General features: G+C 45.6%; 1 protein-coding gene across 2 annotated transcripts in view; it reads left to right on the top strand.

Moving 5' to 3' along the window:
* Window positions 1–19,189, top strand: part of LOC148817486 (calmodulin-binding transcription activator 1-like) — a 421,546-nt gene that overhangs the window by 2,875 nt on the left and 399,482 nt on the right. For both annotated transcript variants that reach the window (XM_088937940.1, XM_088937938.1), the window contains exon 2: window positions 6,441–6,542. In XM_088937940.1, the coding sequence (XP_088794066.1) occupies window positions 6,441–6,542 (102 nt within the window). The remainder of the gene's footprint in view (window positions 1–6,440; window positions 6,543–19,189) is intronic.

The raw sequence follows: 19,189 nt of genomic DNA, 5'->3' as shown, positions 1-19,189 counted from the left end.
GTTCAGACAGAAGGCCTGCAGGTTTCCCAGATCTCTTTACAGCAGCACTACCTGAAGAACAGGGAGAAGCTGTTGAAGTGGTCCAGCTAAGCCTGTAATGAGCTAATTAAGGTCGTTAAGAGCTGGGCTGAGATGAAAGCTCGTAGATGCAGGATTGGGCAGCTCTGCTTCAGAGGTTTTCCTGATGCTGGAGATTTGTTGGATTTAAATGTGGCACTTGTGTGATTAACCTCTAATTCCTGGCTTTCTCCTGCTCTTGTCTAAGAAAAGCCAGGAGGACAGCACTTTCGTTGTCTGATCAGCCTGTGTCCTTCTATGTGCTCACGCAGCTGGAGGATGCATCAGCCATTTCCCAAAATCCTGGATTGGATTTTCCCAAAATCCAAAAGAATTCCCCCTGCACTGTGGAAATCCCAGATTGAATTCAGTGGTGACTTGTTGTTTGGGTCAGGATCAGGAGTGACTCAGTGGCAGTGGAGAGGAGTGAGGCAGTAGGATCAGGAGTGACACAGTGTGAGTGGAGAGGAGTGAGAGGCAGTAGGATCAGGAGTGACAGTGGCAGTGGGGAGGAGTGAGAGGCAGTAGGATCAGGAGTGACTCAGTGGCAGTGGGGAGGAGTGAGAGGCAGTAGGATCAGGAGTGACACAGTGGCAGTGGGAAGGAGTGGGAGGCAGTAAGATCAGGAGTGACACAGTATGAGTGGGGAGGAGTGAGGGGCAGTAGGATCAGGAGTGACTCAGTGGCAGTGGGGAGGAGTGAGAGGCAGTAGGATCAGGAGTGACTCAGTGTGAGTGGGGAGGAGTGAGGGGCAGTAGGATCAGGAGTGACTCAGTGTGAGTGGGGAGGAGTGAGGGGCAGTAGGATCAGGAGTGACTCAGTGGCAGTGGGGAGGAGTGAGAGGCAGTAGGATAAGGAGTGACAGTGGCAGTGGGGAGGAGTGAGAGGCAGTAGGATCAGGAGTGACTCAGTGGCAGTGGGGAGGAGTGAGAGGCAGTAGGATCAGGAGTGACACAGTGTGAGTGGGGAGGAGTGAGAGGCAGTAGGATCAGGAGTGACACAGTGTAAGTGGGGAGGAGTGAGAGGCAGTAGGATCAGGAGTGACTCAGTGGCAGTGGGGAGGAGTGAGAGGCAGTGGGATCAGGAGTGACTCAGTGGCAGTGGGGAGGAGTGAGAGGCAGTAGGATCAGGAGTGACTCAGTGGCAGTGGGGAGGAGTGAGAGGCAGTAGGATCAGGAGTGACTCAGTGGCAGTGGAGAGGAGTGAGAGGCAGTAGGATCAGGAGTGACTCAGTGGCAGTGGGGAGGAGTGAGAGGCAGTAGGATAAGGAGTGACTCAGTGGCAGTGGGGAGGAGTGAGAGGCAGTAGGATCAGGAGTGACTCAGTGTGAGTGGAGAGGAGTGAGAGGCAGTAGGATCAGGAGTGACTCAGTGGCAGTGGGGAGGAGTGAGAGGCAGTAGGATCAGGAGTGACTCAGTGTGAGTGGAGAGGAGTGAGAGGCAGTAGGATCAGGAGTGACTCAGTGGCAGTGGAGAGGTGTGAGAGGCAGTAGGATCAGGAGTGACTCAGTGTGAGTGGAGAGGAGTGAGAGGCAGTAGGATCAGGAGTGACTCAGTGGCAGTGGGGAGGTGTGAGAGGCAGTAGGATCAGGAGTGACACAGTGGCAGTGGGGAGGAGTGAGAGGCAGTAGGATCAGGAGTGACACAGTGTGAGTGGGGAGGAGTGAGAGGCAGTAGGATCAGGAGTGACTCAGTGGCAGTGGGGAGGAGTGAGAGGCAGTAGGATCAGGAGTGACAGTGGCAGTGGAGAGGAGTGAGGGGCAGTAGGATCAGGAGTGACTCAGTGGCAGTGGGGAGGAGTGAGAGGCAGTAGGATCAGGAGTGACACGGTGGCAGTGGGGAGGAGTGAGAGGCAGTAGGATCAGGAGTGACAGTGGCAGTGGAGAGGAGTGAGGGGCAGTAGGATCAGGAGTGACTCAGTGGCAGTGGACAGGAGTGAGAGGCAGTAGGATCAGGAGTGACACGGTGGCAGTGGGGAGGAGTGAGAGGCAGTAGGATCAGGAGTGACTCAATGGCAGTGGGGAGGAGTGAGAGGCAGTGGGATCAGGAGTGACTCAATGGCAGTGGGGAGGAGTGAGAGGCAGTAGGATCAGGAGTGACACAGTGTGAGTGGGGAGGAGTGAGAGGCAGTAGGATCAGGAGTGACTCAGTGGCAGTGGGGAGGAATGAGAGGCAATAGGATCAGGAGTGACACAGTGTGAGTGGGGAGGAGTGAGAGGCAGTAGGATCAGGAGTGACAGTGGCAGTGGAGAGGAGTGAGAGGCAGTAGGATCAGGAGTGACTCAGTGTGAGTGGAGAGGAGTGAGAGGCAGTAGGATCAGGAGTGACAGTGGCAGTGGGGAGGAGTGAGGGGCAGTAGGATCAGGAGTGACTCAGTGTGAGTGGGGAGGAGTGAGAGGCAGTAGGATCAGGAGTGACTCAGTGGCAGTGGGGAGGAGTGAGAGGCAGTAGGATCAGGAGTGACTCAGTGTGAGTGGGGAGGAGTGAGAGGCAGTAGGATCAGGAGTGACACAGTGGCAGTGGGGAGGAGTGAGAGGCAGTAGGATCAGGAGTGACTCAATGGCAGTGGAGAGGAGTGAGAGGCAGTAGGATCAGGAGTGACTCAGTGGCAGTGGAGAGGAGTGAGAGGCAGTAGGATCAGGAGTGACTCAGTGTGAGTGGGGAGGAGTGAGGCAGTAAGATCAGGAGTGTCACAGTGGCAGTGGGGAGGAGTGAGAGGCAGTAGGATCAGGAGTGACACAGTGTGAGTGGGGAGGAGTGAGAGGCAGTAGGATCAGGAGTGACTCAGTGGCAGTGGGGAGGAGTGAGAGGCAGTAGGATCAGGAGTGACAGTGGCAGTGGAGAGGAGTGAGGGGCAGTAGGATCAGGAGTGACTCAGTGGCAGTGGGGAGGAGTGAGAGGCAGTAGGATCAGGAGTGACACGGTGGCAGTGGGGAGGAGTGAGAGGCAGTAGGATCAGGAGTGACAGTGGCAGTGGAGAGGAGTGAGGGGCAGTAGGATCAGGAGTGACTCAGTGGCAGTGGACAGGAGTGAGAGGCAGTAGGATCAGGAGTGACACGGTGGCAGTGGGGAGGAGTGAGAGGCAGTAGGATCAGGAGTGACTCAATGGCAGTGGGGAGGAGTGAGAGGCAGTAGGATCAGGAGTGACACAGTGTGAGTGGGGAGGAGTGAGAGGCAGTAGGATCAGGAGTGACTCAGTGGCAGTGGGGAGGAATGAGAGGCAATAGGATCAGGAGTGACACAGTGTGAGTGGGGAGGAGTGAGAGGCAGTAGGATCAGGAGTGACAGTGGCAGTGGAGAGGAGTGAGAGGCAGTAGGATCAGGAGTGACTCAGTGTGAGTGGAGAGGAGTGAGAGGCAGTAGGATCAGGAGTGACAGTGGCAGTGGGGAGGAGTGAGGGGCAGTAGGATCAGGAGTGACTCAGTGTGAGTGGGGAGGAGTGAGAGGCAGTAGGATAAGGAGTGACTCAGTGGCAGTGGGGAGGAGTGAGAGGCAGTAGGATCAGGAGTGACTCAGTGTGAGTGGGGAGGAGTGAGAGGCAGTAGGATCAGGAGTGACTCAGTGGCAGTGGAGAGGTGTGAGAGGCAGTAGGATCAGGAGTGACAGTGTGAGTGGGGAGGAGTGAGGGGCAGTAGGATCAGGAGTGACTCAGTGGCAGTGGAGAGGAGTGAGGGGCAGTAAGATCAGGAGTGACTCAGTGTGAGTGGAGAGGAGTGAGAGGCAGTAGGATCAGGAGTGACTCAGTGGCAGTGGAGAGGAGTGAGAGGCAGTAGGATCAGGAGTGACTCAGTGGCAGTGGGGAGGAGTGAGAGGCAGTAGGATCAGGAGTGACTCAGTGTGAGTGGAGAGGTGTGAGAGGCAGTAGGATCAGGAGTGACAGTGTGAGTGGGGAGGAGTGAGGGGCAGTAGGATCAGGAGTGACTCAGTGGCAGTGGAGAGGAGTGAGGGGCAGTAGGATCAGGAGTGACTCAGTGGCAGTGGGGAGGAGTGAGAGGCAGTAGGATCAGGAGTGACAGTGGCAGTGGGGAGGAGTGAGAGGCAGTAGGATCAGGAGTGACACAGTGGCAGTGGGGAGGAGTGAGAGGCAGTAGGATCAGGAGTGACTCAGTGGCAGTGGGGAGGAGTGAGAGGCAGTAGGATCAGGAGTGACACAGTGTGAGTGGGGAGGAGTGAGAGGCAGTAGGATCAGGAGTGACACAGTGGCAGTGGGGAGGAGTGAGAGGCAGTAGGATCAGGAGTGACTCAGTGGCAGTGGAGAGGAGTGAGAGGCAGTAGGATCAGGAGTGACTCAATGGCAGTGGGGAGGAGTAAGGGGCAGTAGGATCAGGAGTGACACAGTGTGAGTGGGGAGGAGTGAGAGGCAGTAGGATCAGGAGTGACTCAGTGGCAGTGGGGAGGAGTGAGAGGCAGTAGGATCAGGAGTGACTCAGTGGCAGTGGGGAGGAATGAGCCTCAGGAGTGACTCAGTGGCAGTGGGGAGGAATGAGAGGCAGTAGGATCAGGAGTGACACAGTGGTAGTGGGGAGGAGTGAGAGGCAGTAGGATCAGGAGTGACTCAGTGGCAGTGGAGAGGAGTGAGAGACAGTAGGATCAGGAGTGACTCAGTGGCAGTGGAGAGGAGTGAGGGGCAGTAGGAGGTGGTCTTCTCCCTTTGCCCTTCAGTTACCCAGGACAGTTGAGCAGGAACTCATCCCAGCGCAGATTCCATGGGAGAACTCTGATGATAATCCCTGCTGCACTTACAGGCAATGACTTCCCAGTCCTGAGTCCTGCGAACTGAGCCTTGTCGGCTGGGCATTCCTAGGAGCTCCTACGAGTCTCTGTGAACTTTCTGATTCCTGACTGCGTGCAAGGCTGCTCAGCTGGTCGGCACTTTTGTCTGATGGTGATAAATTATGCCACCGACTGGTTTAAAGTTTTAGACGTGTGGACCAGAGTACATCCTCTCAGGCCTTTCTTTCTCGATATATTCCCTTTTAATTTCTTATTCAAAGGTCAACAGTTTATGTTTTAACTTGATCTAATTTGCGTCTCAACATGAGATTTGTATAGCTACAAATAGCACTCATTAATTACGGTATAGCACATGCAGGATTTCTTTCTATTCCTTCTAATATTTCACTCCCACAAGTTTCTTTTTTATCTTCTGGTCCCTTACTGAAACTTATCTTTTATTAAATTAAATGAAGGGGAAGCTTTTCTTGTGCTGATCTCCTATATCAATGAAATTCACTGCTGCCCCAACAGTCTGGAGTTAGAAGAAAATTAAATTTGCCGGATAACTTTATACTGTTCAGACATCATTATGCAGGAGTTTGTGCCACAGACGATCAGGGTTAAGATTTTAATTTTCAATTAAATTGCTTAAGCAGGGACAAATGAAAACCTCTCTCCTGCACAAGCTTCTGAAAGGATCTGTACCATCCCAAATCCGCAGTTTAACAAGTCTCACCTGGGCTCCGAAGGCCCTCGGTATCGATTTCAGAGCTTGATTCGCCAAACCAGAGCTAAAAAACAAATCGACCCGAATCAGCGAACGCCAGGCTCACAATGAGCCTGATTGCTGGCCGCTTCAGTAATCATCAGGGAGGCACGTCTTGGTAAATTAGTAATAATACGAGGGGGGAAAAGTGCCACCAGCAAAAAGAATAGAACTAAAAAAACCCCGCAAAGAACAGTTTTGCTCTTATTTATTATTTTATCTTAAAAATACTCTAAATATTCTTCAGAGCTAATGGATCATTTGCTCATCGGCTTCAGTTTTTTTTTTTTAATTCTGCTTCCTAGCAGTAAGTCGTGACAAGGTCTAGGCAAAGCAGTGTCCAGGAGTGCGGTTTTAGTTGCTGTGAGTTACTACGCGGGACAGATCAGCGTCGTTAAGGCCATACGCCACCGCAGACTAATTAAGGACTTGCTGTAGTACATGGACCCATCTTCAGGTGGACTAGCGTAACGTTAGTTACTTCGCCAGTGCCCGAACGTTACGTTTACGTCCGTAAATTCAGCCTCTGCTCGCCAATGCCTGAGATCCCTTCCGCCGGCACTGTGCAAAGACCGACCGTCGTACGATCTGCGCCTCTGGCTGTGAAAGGCACTGCCTGCAGCAGGAGAGCCTGGTGCTAGAGCGCAGGTGGACGGTGCATAGGAAGAGCTGTCCCCTCAGCAGAGCAGTGAGCTCGCTGGACTGCATGACAAAGCGCATGGGGGTCGCATGGTTAAGTCCAACTAGCTGCCGGGCGGTGTTGAACTGGTGTAGGCCAAATTCCTGTTACCTGCATGGAGGGGTGGGGGGGAACTGTAATAATTGCTGGGCAGCTGCACAGCAGAGGAATGCTCCTTTTCCTAGATTTTTTTTTTCTTCTGCTCTTTTCTTGCCTCCCGAAGGACTGAAGAAAATACGTAATCTGGATCGAATGTACAGATCAGCTGTCTGTTATGCCGGCCATGCTCCTGCTAAGGGTGTCAGTGATGAAACAGAAATTAACAGTAAGAGTTGGTTATTAATATTGCATCAGTGACATCGCTTGAAGGGCTGGTAGCTGGGTGATCTATTATTCATTCATCGATTCATTTATTTACTTATTTCATTCCCCCCAGCCCCCCACACTTTTGAAAGTTATTTATAGAGGTCATGCTGGTGATTGAAGTACCTAGTTTACAGGGGCATGTTGTCAATATGAGGTTTTTGCATTACAGTGAAAGTGACAGTAGGGGGCTGGAGTCATTGACACACAGACACACGATGAGTCAAAATATTATGACACCAGCTCATGTGCTGCGATCATATTCTTAAGTCACTCTGCATGACTTAGTCCGACACCAAATTAATGGTGCTAAGTGAATTTGCGAGACCTGTTCAGAGAGTGTGATGAAGTTTTAAGGCAGAAGCTCATATGCATTACAGAACACATTTATTCATGTGCTGAAATTGAGTAGTTAGAGAATTCTGTCGTGCTCAATCACCACACACTTGCGTTTTCTGTGTTCGTGAATAATTGACTGATCAGGTTGTTGCAGCATCTTCTCGTGCAGAGCAATACCGTGAAAATTTAACACAAAACATCAGCTACATTCCTTGCGTGTGTCATTCAGTTCTTATGCTTGCATGGAACAATTCTTGCTTCTTCAAAATAGCAGTTTGCTTAAAAATAGCTGGAAGAAGCCATTACTCAGCAGTTGTTCCACATTATGTCCAGTAAATTGTGCAGGACTGATATTCTATTATAGTTTATGTGTGTGTGTGTAGACTGAGACTCTTTTCTGATCAGCATGGCTTTTTTCATACCAGTTGGCACTTGTACTGCTCGTATCGGTTGATACCCGTATCATTATTACCCTGTTCTGACTTGCATGGCCTCATTCGTGTGAGCTACCTTGAGGTTAAGATATAACCCTGCTGCAGACTGCGATTCAGCTCTGCGTGGCTTGGGGGCGCAGGTAAAGCACTGATCTGAATAATTGCGGTCACAGATGTGGTACCGATACGGAGCGGCTCGGTTGAGTTGCTGGGTCCTCAGCTCTCTCCTTGAAATGACATCTTCACGGGCTGGTGAGCCGGGGAAACGCAGCTCTGAGGTTAAACAACAGAGGCTGATTAGAAGACCTTCCTCCCAACGTTTTAATTCAGAAAGCTTTAGCTTGTTTTTCCTTGTGCTCGCTTCACAATGCATATGTGTGGCATGGATGAAACTAACGCTTCTTTTTTAAAAAGCAGTCCACCCACAGGATGCTTTAAAGTTTTTTAGATTGAATTTACTGATCTGTTTCAGATACAGATGCTTGTTTTCATATAAAAAACCTAGGATCTGTATTCCTCCTCTTGCCTGTTAAATGCAACATCAGTTTTTGTTAAGAGGCAATTAAATCATTTTCCCCTCTTCCTTTTCTAAAATTAGCAGCTGTTTTTTTTTAAATAATACGTTTCCCTGTCAGGAATCACTAGACTAGAAAAAGTTTGGCTCAGGAGCCTTAGAAAATCATCCTTTTTTACTTCAATCAGCTAAATCTAATGCTGCTTAATTTGCCCTCCCTATAACTGCATAAATGCAAGATCACATTCCTCCAAAGTTTAATCAACTTTGCCATGGCTATTCAGAATTTTTTTTAAACAATTTAAAAATGACAGTTCAAGTAGGGGACAAGTTAAATTTCAGGAATGTTGTAACTTAAGATGCCGAAGTAATCAGGTTGTATCTTAAGGAAAAGAAGAAATCGTCACTCTTTGGTAATCATAGTTTACTTACAGTACTATGAGACCGAGGTCCTCTTAACAGAGGTGACACACAAGAAGCACAGCGAAACAAGTCGGATATTAAAAACACGCCTCTCGGATAACGTGCAAACTTTATTCATTCTGTCGATTAATTTTTCATGCACGAACATCAATGCTAGTCCTCTATCATTACTGTTGTCAGCGCCCTGTTGTATCTTGGCAGGTATGTCTTTACATTACTGTGTTGTTTCATATCCATTGCAGTACTAGTCGATGTTGAAGAGCTCTGGCTAGGGTTACTCTGATAGCTGCACCATGAAAGCTCATGCTGTCAGCATTGGATGGGGGAGTGAGGGATTGTGGGGGCTTCTGTTTGAACAGCTGAAGATCTGGTCTTGGTTGTATGAAATGTCTTAAGTACCGAGTGTTAGGTAAATCAATGTCGATTTCTTTTCCCTTTACTTGGCTACTGACGTTGATAAGTTTGGTCCTTTTTTAGGCCACCCCTGCACTTGGGGAAACCTAATCTGAACTAGATGTACCTGGACTTCTACAAGCACTGGTTCCTGAATGTAAAGGGCATTTAAGGTGAAAAAAGGTAGTTCACTATTGCGACTGCATCCATAGAGCGTGTCTTTCAGAAACGTGGCTATGCCAAATATGTTTGCAATTTGTTGTTTGGATTGACTGGGTGTGACAGCACGGTGGTGGAGTGCTCAGCATCGCTGCCTTGCAGAGCTGGGGCCCTAGGTTCAATTACAGACCTGGGGTGCTGTCTGTGTGGAGTTTGTATGTTCTCCCTGTATTTCCATGGGTTTGCTCCCACAGTCTGAAGACTGTGGTCTTCGGTAGGTTTATTGGCTTCTGGTAGGTTTATTGGCTTCTGGGAAAATTGGCCAAGGTGTGGGTGTGTGCGTATTTGTGTCTGCCTGGGTCCAGCGATGGACTGGCGTCCCATCCAGGGTGTACCCTGCCTTGTGCCCATTGCTTGCCGGGACAGGCTCCAGCTCTCCTGCAACCCTGTATTGGATAAAGTGCTTAGGAAATGAATGGATGGATTGATTGGGTGATTGGCTCAGAGTATTTCAGTGTATTCAATGAAAATGATCTTTGTGTGGCCTAGCCTGCCCGCGTGGCAGTGGCTGTGCGCGGCGCTCGTCCCTGTCCGCCGGCGCGGGTGCCACTGGCTGTGCAGACGTGTGTGTGCCCGTGTGCGTCTGAGTGCTCCTGCTGGGGCAGGTTGACCAGGGCCCTCCGGTTGCCCATGTTTCCTGTATGCCGGCCAGTCTGTACGTGCTCAGGAGCGCTGGTCTGTATCCGAGATGTGGAGCAGCAGATAAGGGAGATTGTTTCTACATTCAGCAGTGAGCATTCAGAAAGCAAGCCCTCTCATAGACAACCAGACAATTTCTTGCAATCACAGCCTTATTAGAAGGGCTGGAGCTACAACAGGTATCTGTCTAAATTGACTCCGCTGAGTTTCATTGCTCGGTGGTGCCTGTTCTGAAACTCAGTCTGCTATTCAGAGTTTTGGAAAAAACTAAACATGATTTAAAGCCAATAATACCCAGAAAATAAATCACTGATACAGTGCCAAAGACTTTTCTTTGCCTGTTGCTCATCTTTAAGTTTCCCAGTTATTAGCAGTATATTTTCTTCTGTCACTTCCCCTCATTTAAACCAGTTTATGGAAAAAAAAAAAACTAATGACATCAATGCTACCGAAAAACTTGGCCGTTGCTGCTGCTGTAGATAACGGCCATAATAGCTGTGGCGGTATAATAATATTGATGTTCATAACTTGTTAATATTCTGCTTCTTCGCAGTAACCTTGCACCAAGGTTGCTGACTGGCTGGGTTGTCTCAAGTTCAACGTGAAGATCCAATTATATTACTGTCCATTTGACTATTTCAGTACATGTATGACCAATCAACATTAATTCAATTCAATCTTTGCTGTAACACGGTTCATTCTAGTTTGTCATTGTACAATTAAGCTGCAGTTTATATTGTGTATATATATACATTTTGTTTTGTCTTGTACAGGGCCTTCTCAGTTTTATAAAAAGCACTTTTTAAAATGTATCATTATTGTATTGATCATATTCACATTGTAATTTGTTACTGTTTTAAGATGAAAAAACCTGATAATACTGGATATTCTGATATAGATTGAATGTGTTGGGGAGCACAGCATTATAACCCCGACCTACTTTCCTTTTTTGTAATTTTCAGAATTGCACCAAGTAATGTAATAAAGATTTACATTTTCAATCTGTCAGAAAAGTGAAACATAAAGCTGTCCTTTTTAGCGTGCTTGCAGACAAAAGGGAGAGGAGAAGGAGTTTGCAGTCTGGGAAGGTATTGATTTAAGATTTGTTTTTGTCAGCACTCTCCAGTCTCCTGACCTGTTCTGGTACCTTGGGTGAGCTCTGTGCAGGCCAGTGTGACCGAGATTCTAAAATCCTAAACACTTGGTTTCACCGAAAGAACCAGTGATAATCCAGAGATCAGAGCTCCACTCTAAGTAGAAAATATAGCTTTTTTTTTTTAATCTGCAGAGCAGGAGGAGTGATGTCGGTGTCGAGAGTCTGTGTTCCCAGCAAGCCTGCATCAGAATGGGACACCCCAACAAGAAGAGAAGGGGCTGCACTTTGTGTTTTGGTTTAAATTGTCCCACATTGACAAACGTAGGAGAAGTTGTATTTTTGAGTAGCTCCTTCTTTTTTCTTTCAATTAGAATCACCTGTTGTTTTTTCATACCCACCTGATGATCTGATCAGCCAATGGCATTTTTCGCTCTCGGCTCACAGCTGTAAACCCCGCAACCGCACACGGGAGAGGATGAGGAAGTGTGGGCAGACTCCTTCCTTTCATTCGCCTTCGAACGCGTGGTGGGCACCAGGGCACAGTGCTGATTGGTGGAGGAGAGGCACCTCCCTCCCCTGACAGCATCACAGACCTGTAGGCACCCACGAGCCTGCAGGGGTCACTGTGTTTTATCAAGACCCCAGAGAACCCTGGCCAGCTTTTCCCATCCTACTCTCTTTGGTTATAGCTGTCTAGTGGCATGACCTAGGCTCAAACCCATGACACCTGGATCATAGACATGCGTCTTCTCTGGGAGAGCCATTCAGGAGGCCCTGGAACTGCTCATTCTTAATGCCCACCTGCTGAGCTGGATTAAATTAGAAGCAGTGCTTTTTTGAAGGGTTAAGGGGGATACCTTTTGCATCTCATTGCCTTAAAGCCTTAAACATTTTCAAATGAGAGAGATTTTCTTTTTGTATTTCATGCTTCCAGGTAGCTGAAATTGTAAGCTTTAGAGAACAGAGACTAATTGGCCCTGGGTATAAAAGACATTGTTGATGCAGGAATTTCCTGCGCATCTTTCATAGGCTTCTCTTTCATATTTGTGCACTGGGACAGTACGTTATCCGTGCAGCAGCAGGCCGTAGTGCACCTGTAACTCTCTGCTACACCTCTGTACCTCCCAGCCCCTATGTGAAGCTTGGATTCTCCGGCCCTGATACTTTTGGGAAGCCTGGTCAAGCTGCGCAGAATTGTACCGTGGTTTCCAGTGAGAGAATCCCACCTGGTGTGGACATCAGAAATCCCCACGTTCAGATTCAGCCCCGGCGGCGCTTTCTCTCCATCAGGGGACCGGAAGAAATTGGCAGCAGCCCAGTTCGGCTCAGCACAGCACATCTCCTAATATAACGGGCTCCTGATTCAGCGTGCTTTGCAGTTTAGTGTTTGACAACTAAATTGTTTTTCAATGGAAGAAAGACTGAATTATGCTAATGTCTAGTGCAGCAGTGGAGGTAGCCAAAAAAATATTGCCCGGCGCTTCGCAGAGACCCTCTGGACAGACACTGGTGTGGTGCTTTAAGTCCTAAATGAAAAAAACAAAGAGCTTTACAGTATCCAGCTGTAGTGGGATTCTCTCAGAATCATCTAATGCTCTGTGTTCATTTTAGGGAATTTTCAATAGCTGTTGAATCAATAGTGCTTGAAACATATCCTCAGTTTAACCACATTGCTAGTTATGTTATGTTATGTGAGTAGTGCATTAGATGCAAGTGTTAAAACTCCATTTTCTGTAACCCTGAAATGTATTCAGCAGTGCTTTACACCATACACAGTGTAAGTATTGTTCATGGGTATCTCCTCTGTGGTTTTCCCAAATATACTGCACACCTCACAGTGCTCAGTCATAGACATCACTCCACATTACATTTAATTAACTAATTTCCTAGAGGGTTCACAAGCAGGTGCTCTGGGAGTTAACTTTCATGAATAATGTTAATTCCTGTCTTGCAGCCACACTGCAGAAACAGTGTTTCCAGTTTGCGAGCTTCTGTTTTGACCAAGTGTCTCCGCTCAGAAATTAGCATGCAGGTCCTCTGCAGAGACAGTCATGCAAAGAGGTATTACTCCTGTTATATTAGTTATTTTGAGTACCGGGAAAAAAAAATCCCTTGTCATCACTTAATATTCTGTACTGAGAAAATTAAACTTTGGAGCATTTTAGCGACTTTATTATTGGAAGTTTTACAATTGAACGACAGCAATGAAATGAGAACATTAGATGGGCTTTTTCCTAGAGAGGTATGAGAAACATTAAAATGACAGTTTTACAAGGTGAAAAAAAATGGAATGAAGTACAGAATAGCTCTTTGGAAAATGTGATTGATGGTTTGCAATTTGCGCCTTCCTTATCTTAAATTATAGCACTCTTATTGTTTGAATTTGAGAAGAGATTATTATTAGAATGCTTCCTCAATATTCTTTCTTTTGCTCCTGTATCTGAGTAATTTCATATGTCAGTTTACACTGTTCACAATCAAACAATGAATAGATGAAAAAAACAATTGAAGAATGTACAATATCGTGCCATGTAAACATTATTAAAGGAGCATTTGTCTTCTGTAATTTGTAGCATAGAAAATGACTTATCAGATTTAAGATCACCAAAGCGTTTTGCTGAATGTCTTCCCAAGTGGGAGGATGTCTTCCAAAGTCTAGATTTTCGCACAGATCAGATCTCTGTGGGGTTTCATGGGGTGCCACTGCAGTTGTCATACTTTATTTCCTCTCAAGAAAACAGTCTTTGAACCATCGTTTTCATAGGCAGCCTTCCTCAACACCTGCAGAGGAGTCTCCATGACAGAGATCATAAATCTGTTTAAACGCGGGAGGAACAAAATAAATACATTTAAAAAACTGGAGCAGAAAAAAAGACAATGCAGAGCCAACCGTTTAGGATAAAGCAGTTGCAACCGCTGTTATTTTTTGTAGTGTCATAAACAAATGGCGAAATTTAATTTGAAAATTGAAGGTTTCTAGGCTAGAGGAAACCTGAGAGTTTTACAGATAAATTCACTGGATATCATTGTACATTCGAATGGAAGACATGCCCAGAGTCCTTGCTGGCAGACGTACACTCTAGCTGGAACACGTCATCATAGTTTTGGCAGACCGCAAGTTTTAGTTTGCATTGATTGCTGACAATATTCAATTTAGAGTTGGCGGCTGATTGCATCTCTGCTTCAATAATCACATCGATGGTAAGGACTGCTTTGCATTGGCATTTTGCATTCCTGGTTCTCTTGGCAAAGAGTGAAGTCTTTCCATCCAGATGTGACTGGACATGGTGCTAGGAGGCAGCTGGACAGAGGTCGAGTTGCACATCCTCACTGGAGTACTTCGTTGACTTCTGGAGATAGAGAGGCTGATGTCGCTGGGCTTGAGATGGCCTGCTACACTATTAAACAGCCCGGCTGAGCACCTGCTTTGCTCCTGAGTACAGGAATCTATTCGAGATTCACAGTGATCCCCAGGCATCCAGTGTCATGGGTGACATTTTGTTGGTCTGTGGGTGTTCCATTCCAAAGTGATATAAATCAAGAAAGAAAATGAGGAGCCTTTGCCCTCCACTTTTTTGAAAAGCCTGCTCTCCCTTTTATTGTCCTGCTGATTTTCTGGACACACACCTTGGCCGAGGGAAATTATGCTTAAGAAGAAAAAGGATGTATGTTAATTAAACTCTGCTATTTGCTTCATGTTATGCTGTATAGCATGGAACAATGGCTCTGCATCCTTGCTCACATATTAGCATCTCAGTACTGAATCATCAGTGAAGAGGAATGCTGTGGAATGTAATGGTTCACCTGATGGGGTTGCTCTGACTGAGACGTCCTGGGTGCGGACGGTCGTTAGAAATATATGATCTGAGTATATTCTAGATCTCACTATAGGCTTGCAAAGCTGTCAAGAAAACTGTCACTGGGGAACTTTTAACGGCTGTTAGGTTTTTGTCATTGCATCGTTCAGCATTTTTTCGGAACAGGTTTCCAGTCTGATCGAGTTTGAATGTGCTAAAGTACCTGAGGGGTTGTGGCTCTTCTGCATCAAAGTCCAATTTGCTTTCTGATATCAGCATTGCTTGGTATGGACTCTGTCTGAAAGGGATACTCTTGGAGAATGTTCTCCTTTCATGCATACCAATGCCTATGTTCCACATCCTCAAATGCCTAAATATTGCATGTGAAGTTAAGGGTTTTATCTTGAAGTCTCATTTAAGCAGTTTTTGTGGGGGATAACTCGATCTGCTTTAAAAAAAAATAAAACGCAGGGGTTTGCTATTAAGGCTTCAAGTGTGCACAGAGAGTGGAATAAAAAAGAATGCTGACAGATGTGCCCAATAATTGAGTGTTCTTATTGGCCACAGTACGGAATTGATTCAGACCAGTCCCGGTTATAATTAGATATAAAACATCGATCGTGAGCTACCTTAGTGTGTCTATACAGCACATATACTGTGTAGACAGGCACCTTCCTTCTAAACGTTGTTGGCCTGTTTAAGGAGCTGTACTGTGAAAACTGTCCATTGTGCTGTATATACAGCTGGAACCCTTGGACAGTGGTAGTCCTCAGGATGCTTAACATCATGGGTGGCCATGAGTGGGTCTGTGGTGCCTTCACATGTGTTCCACATGGCCCTGCGTGTGCAATTACCAAACTGCATTGCTTCGAGCTCATATGGATGTATGTGTAAGTCAACAAACTCTAGAAGTAGTTCAGGTGGGTAGCTGCGTCAGCATGCGTAGGCTGCAAAGGAACAAGTAATAGGTTTATTCCATGCTGAAAAAAAGAAGAAAGAAAACACAACGTTTTGGCCGTGTTCTTCAGGTGTGAGAAAGACAAGGCAGTACCTTTGCTTACTTTGATTACTTGTACCTTTGCAAACTCTAGAAGTGCTCTATATAGGAGCACAAGTGCATTTTCAATGTAATGGCTAAAGAAAACAGGATCTTGGATGTAAACTCAAAGAGGTTCTTAGAATTTACCTGTGAAGCAAGACTGTAGAACTGGCGACTTCTGAATGTACTTAATCACACCCCCCCCCTCCATAATCCCTGGTGTGTAAAATGTATTAATTGTGTTTGTTACATCCATTATTCCTGTGTAATGCGCAGAGCTTGTATGCTTCTATAAATTGGAATAATCCCCACTACAATGCAAGTATGCATGGTTTTCCCAGGTTTTAAGTCTTTCTCATTTATTTTTTGGTTTGTGTCGGCTAGTGAGGCATCTTTCGATCTCTGTCAGCATTCACATTTAAGAAAGGCAAGAAAATATGAAAAGAAATCAGCACACCCAACATCGCCAGGCTCCAATAAAAGCAATTTCATCAAAGCCATTATTGTCCTGTTGTCTGAAATGGAGCAATTCGGACATGTGTTTGGTGAGAAGGAAAAGCACACAGTTCTCTCCTATCTTTCTCCATTTTTTCTCTTTCTATTACTTTGTACACCATTCAGGGCACATCTGTAAGGCCTCTCTGTTTTCCTTCCTGCATATATCTCCAAATGAATGTAAACCAACCTCTACTACAATATGTCTCTCCTTTTTCTTCCATCACCATTTTCTCCCCTTTTCTTTTCCTTCTTTGAAAAAAGAACACTCTGGATCTTTCTTCTGCTTTTCTTCTGTTCCTGCACCTTCCCCTTCCCTTGCTTTCATCATCATCACAATTATAATCGTCTGTCTTTTATATAGCACCTCAAAAGGTGGCATTCTTTACAGAACAACAACAATAAAACATACACAATGCCTGCACAATGAGAAAACAAAATGAGAGGAGACAGTAGATGGGGGTACTGAATACAGTAGGAGCAGAGGGGTAAAGAACAGAACCAGTTCAGTAAAGGCCCTTCCAAAGAACAAGGTTTTGGATTTGAAGGCGTTTAAAGAATGTGACTCTGATATCCTTAGGGATAGAGCTCCAGAGCTTTGGGGCTTAACAGGAGAGGCCCTGTCACCCCTAGAGTGTAGATGGGCCTGGGGACAGAGAGGAGACCGGAATTGGAAGAGCGAAGGTTGCGAGGTGAGGAGTAGGATGAAGAGCGTTTCTGAGCTCTTACTTCTTCGGCTGCTCTCTCCTCTTCTCTACCCACCTTCATTCTGCTCTCAGTTTGTCACCGAGCTCACATTTCTGCCCTGTTTGTTTCCAGAGATAATAGCGGTTTCGTATTCGTGAGCAGGTGCTGTATGTAAATGTTAATTGGGCGAAGCAAATGATTACAGATATCTGCCTGCCTGGTGTAAGAACAATTTACACAGGCAGAATTTTCATTATAACCCCGTTCTGGCTGTAGCTTACAATTGCAAATGCTTCAGTCTTCAAATCCATCTTCACATAAAGTATGAGAAGAATACAAAAGCCCAGAAGAGGCATTTGACTCTCAGATCAGGTTTCTGTGAACTCCTGTAGTAGGGCTGGATGAGATATTTTGGATTATACATTTCATGCAACATTCTTTTCTTTTTTCCCTGATGGAAATGGAGAGGAATGTAAAGTTTTGGGACTCTATCCGATCCTTGGCTTGCATACCCACCTCTTGTCCTGTCGCAGAGAGCTCACTCCAGCTAAGGGTCCATTCATTCTTTAATTCTGTTCTTTCCTTCCATGACAACACCCGGCTGTTTTTCTTCAGTTTGCACTGTTGTAATTTTGGCGGCAGGAGCAGGCGGATAGACAGCCACAGTTACAGACTGAACCTCTATAGTTAAAGCAAAACTAAACTTTTTGTGCCCCCTAATTATGAGGAGACTGTGAATCACATTTTTGTTTTGTACTGATCTCGGGTTAATAACTTGTCATGTTTTTGCCCTGTTCTCAAAGGCAAGAACATGAATTCGAGTCAGTTGCATAATAACAGGCACGTACGAAGTCTGGAAATGGAAAGAAAGTAGGTGAGATCTGCATCTCGCAGTGTGTATGCGCCTCTGTGGCGTGCAAAAACGGATTTTTCTCTTTGGTACATTTTTGCTGTGGGATTCTGAAAGTGTGATGTTGTAATATTTTGTTATGTATGTCGTCATTTTTATAGACCTTTCGGAGTTTTTTGAGAATCAGGTAGATAACATCTCAGCTTCAGATGCTGTTTGGTTATTAAGGTGAAAAGGGATAATGAATACTGTAGTATACTGCATAGTACATAGCAGCCTTTAAGAGTTCCATAGCCTGCAATTTCCCACTGCATTAGTGGATTATATGAAATCCTTTAAATTTTATTAATGATTCATCTTAACAATTTCTATTATATCTTCTTTGTAAGGCATTCACATGCCTAACATATGCTAATATGCTAATATATGCCTGTGTATAATTACAGTAATTGGGTTACAACATTAGCAGTCTGTGCTTTGTTGGGGCTTTGACAACACTCTATGCTTTTTCCCAATAGGAACTGATAGTTTTCTTTATATAATGATTGCGAGACGAAATGCATTCAGTGACTGTCCAGTAATGGCAACAGTCCGCCTCAAACAGATCAGGTTTTCACATGCATGTTTATGGCAGGGTGTCTCCAGTAAAATCCCTTTATTGTGTACTGATCAGATCTGACATAAGGCAGTATCTTTTTTATTGTAGTATTATATATACTCATTCTTAACACAGTTTGATCAGTGTATGCCAGAGCACTTTTACAGTAATTCAGTCATGATGTTAAATGACCTGTGTCTACATTGGCACTGAGAAATGTAATCAGTTAGTGGTCACTACTGCAAAGTGTTTCAGAAACATTTGAGTGACAGTGAGTTGCTCTTACCTTGATTAAAAACGCATATATATTAGGAAATATTTTATTTTTTTAACTCCTGGTGAATTACAGGGCTGTAATGTTTTTTGCACAGGTATGATAAAATTTGAGCAGTTACTGGTTGTGCTGTGTATTTCACTCCAAGCAGCAGCTGGGTTTCTCTGTTAACTCATTCTTCCAACTGCAGTCCGTAATCATGGGTCAATATAGTGAGATTCACCTCCATGCGATGCCTGAGAACTGGGAAGAACACCTGAGCCTTGCAAACAAATTTGCGCAGGTAAATTTTGTCAGTTGACTTCTGTGCTGAAGTTGCAGTTCAGTGTGTTTTAACTCTGTGTGCTGCAGATGGCCCTGAAAGACTGGTTGCATTTTGTTCTGTTTAACACAGAGTAAAGTGGTTACAGAATTAGAAGCCAGGTGCTGCAGTAACACTGTAATGCCTAGATGAGCTGGGAACACATACAGAGGCAGATGTGATCAGTTAATTGCTGCCCTGTGCCACTGTCGTTGTGCACATGGTGGATGAGAGTAACATGCCATCAGAATCTCTTTCACAATTATATTCCAACGCTGGACTAAAAGCTTGAGATTCAACCGAAGAGCCGACGTGTACCAGACATTGTATATTTCTAATACACAGTACATACGGTACTGCCAGTCATACACTGTAGAATGTTAAACTGTATAACACCATACATTTTAAATAGTACAAGCATTTCTTAGAAATCTGACTTAAATGTGATGAGAAAAAGTATGGTAATTGTGGATTATGAGCATATCAGATCAAGTACAGCGATAATTACTAT

Source organism: Atractosteus spatula, chromosome 20, assembly GCF_055471065.1.
Source record: "Atractosteus spatula isolate fAtrSpa1 chromosome 20, fAtrSpa1.hap1, whole genome shotgun sequence".
Classification (NCBI taxonomy): Eukaryota; Metazoa; Chordata; class Actinopteri; order Semionotiformes; family Lepisosteidae; genus Atractosteus; species Atractosteus spatula.
Note: the sequence above shows the minus strand (reverse complement) of the source record. Positions and strands in the feature narration are given on the sequence as shown.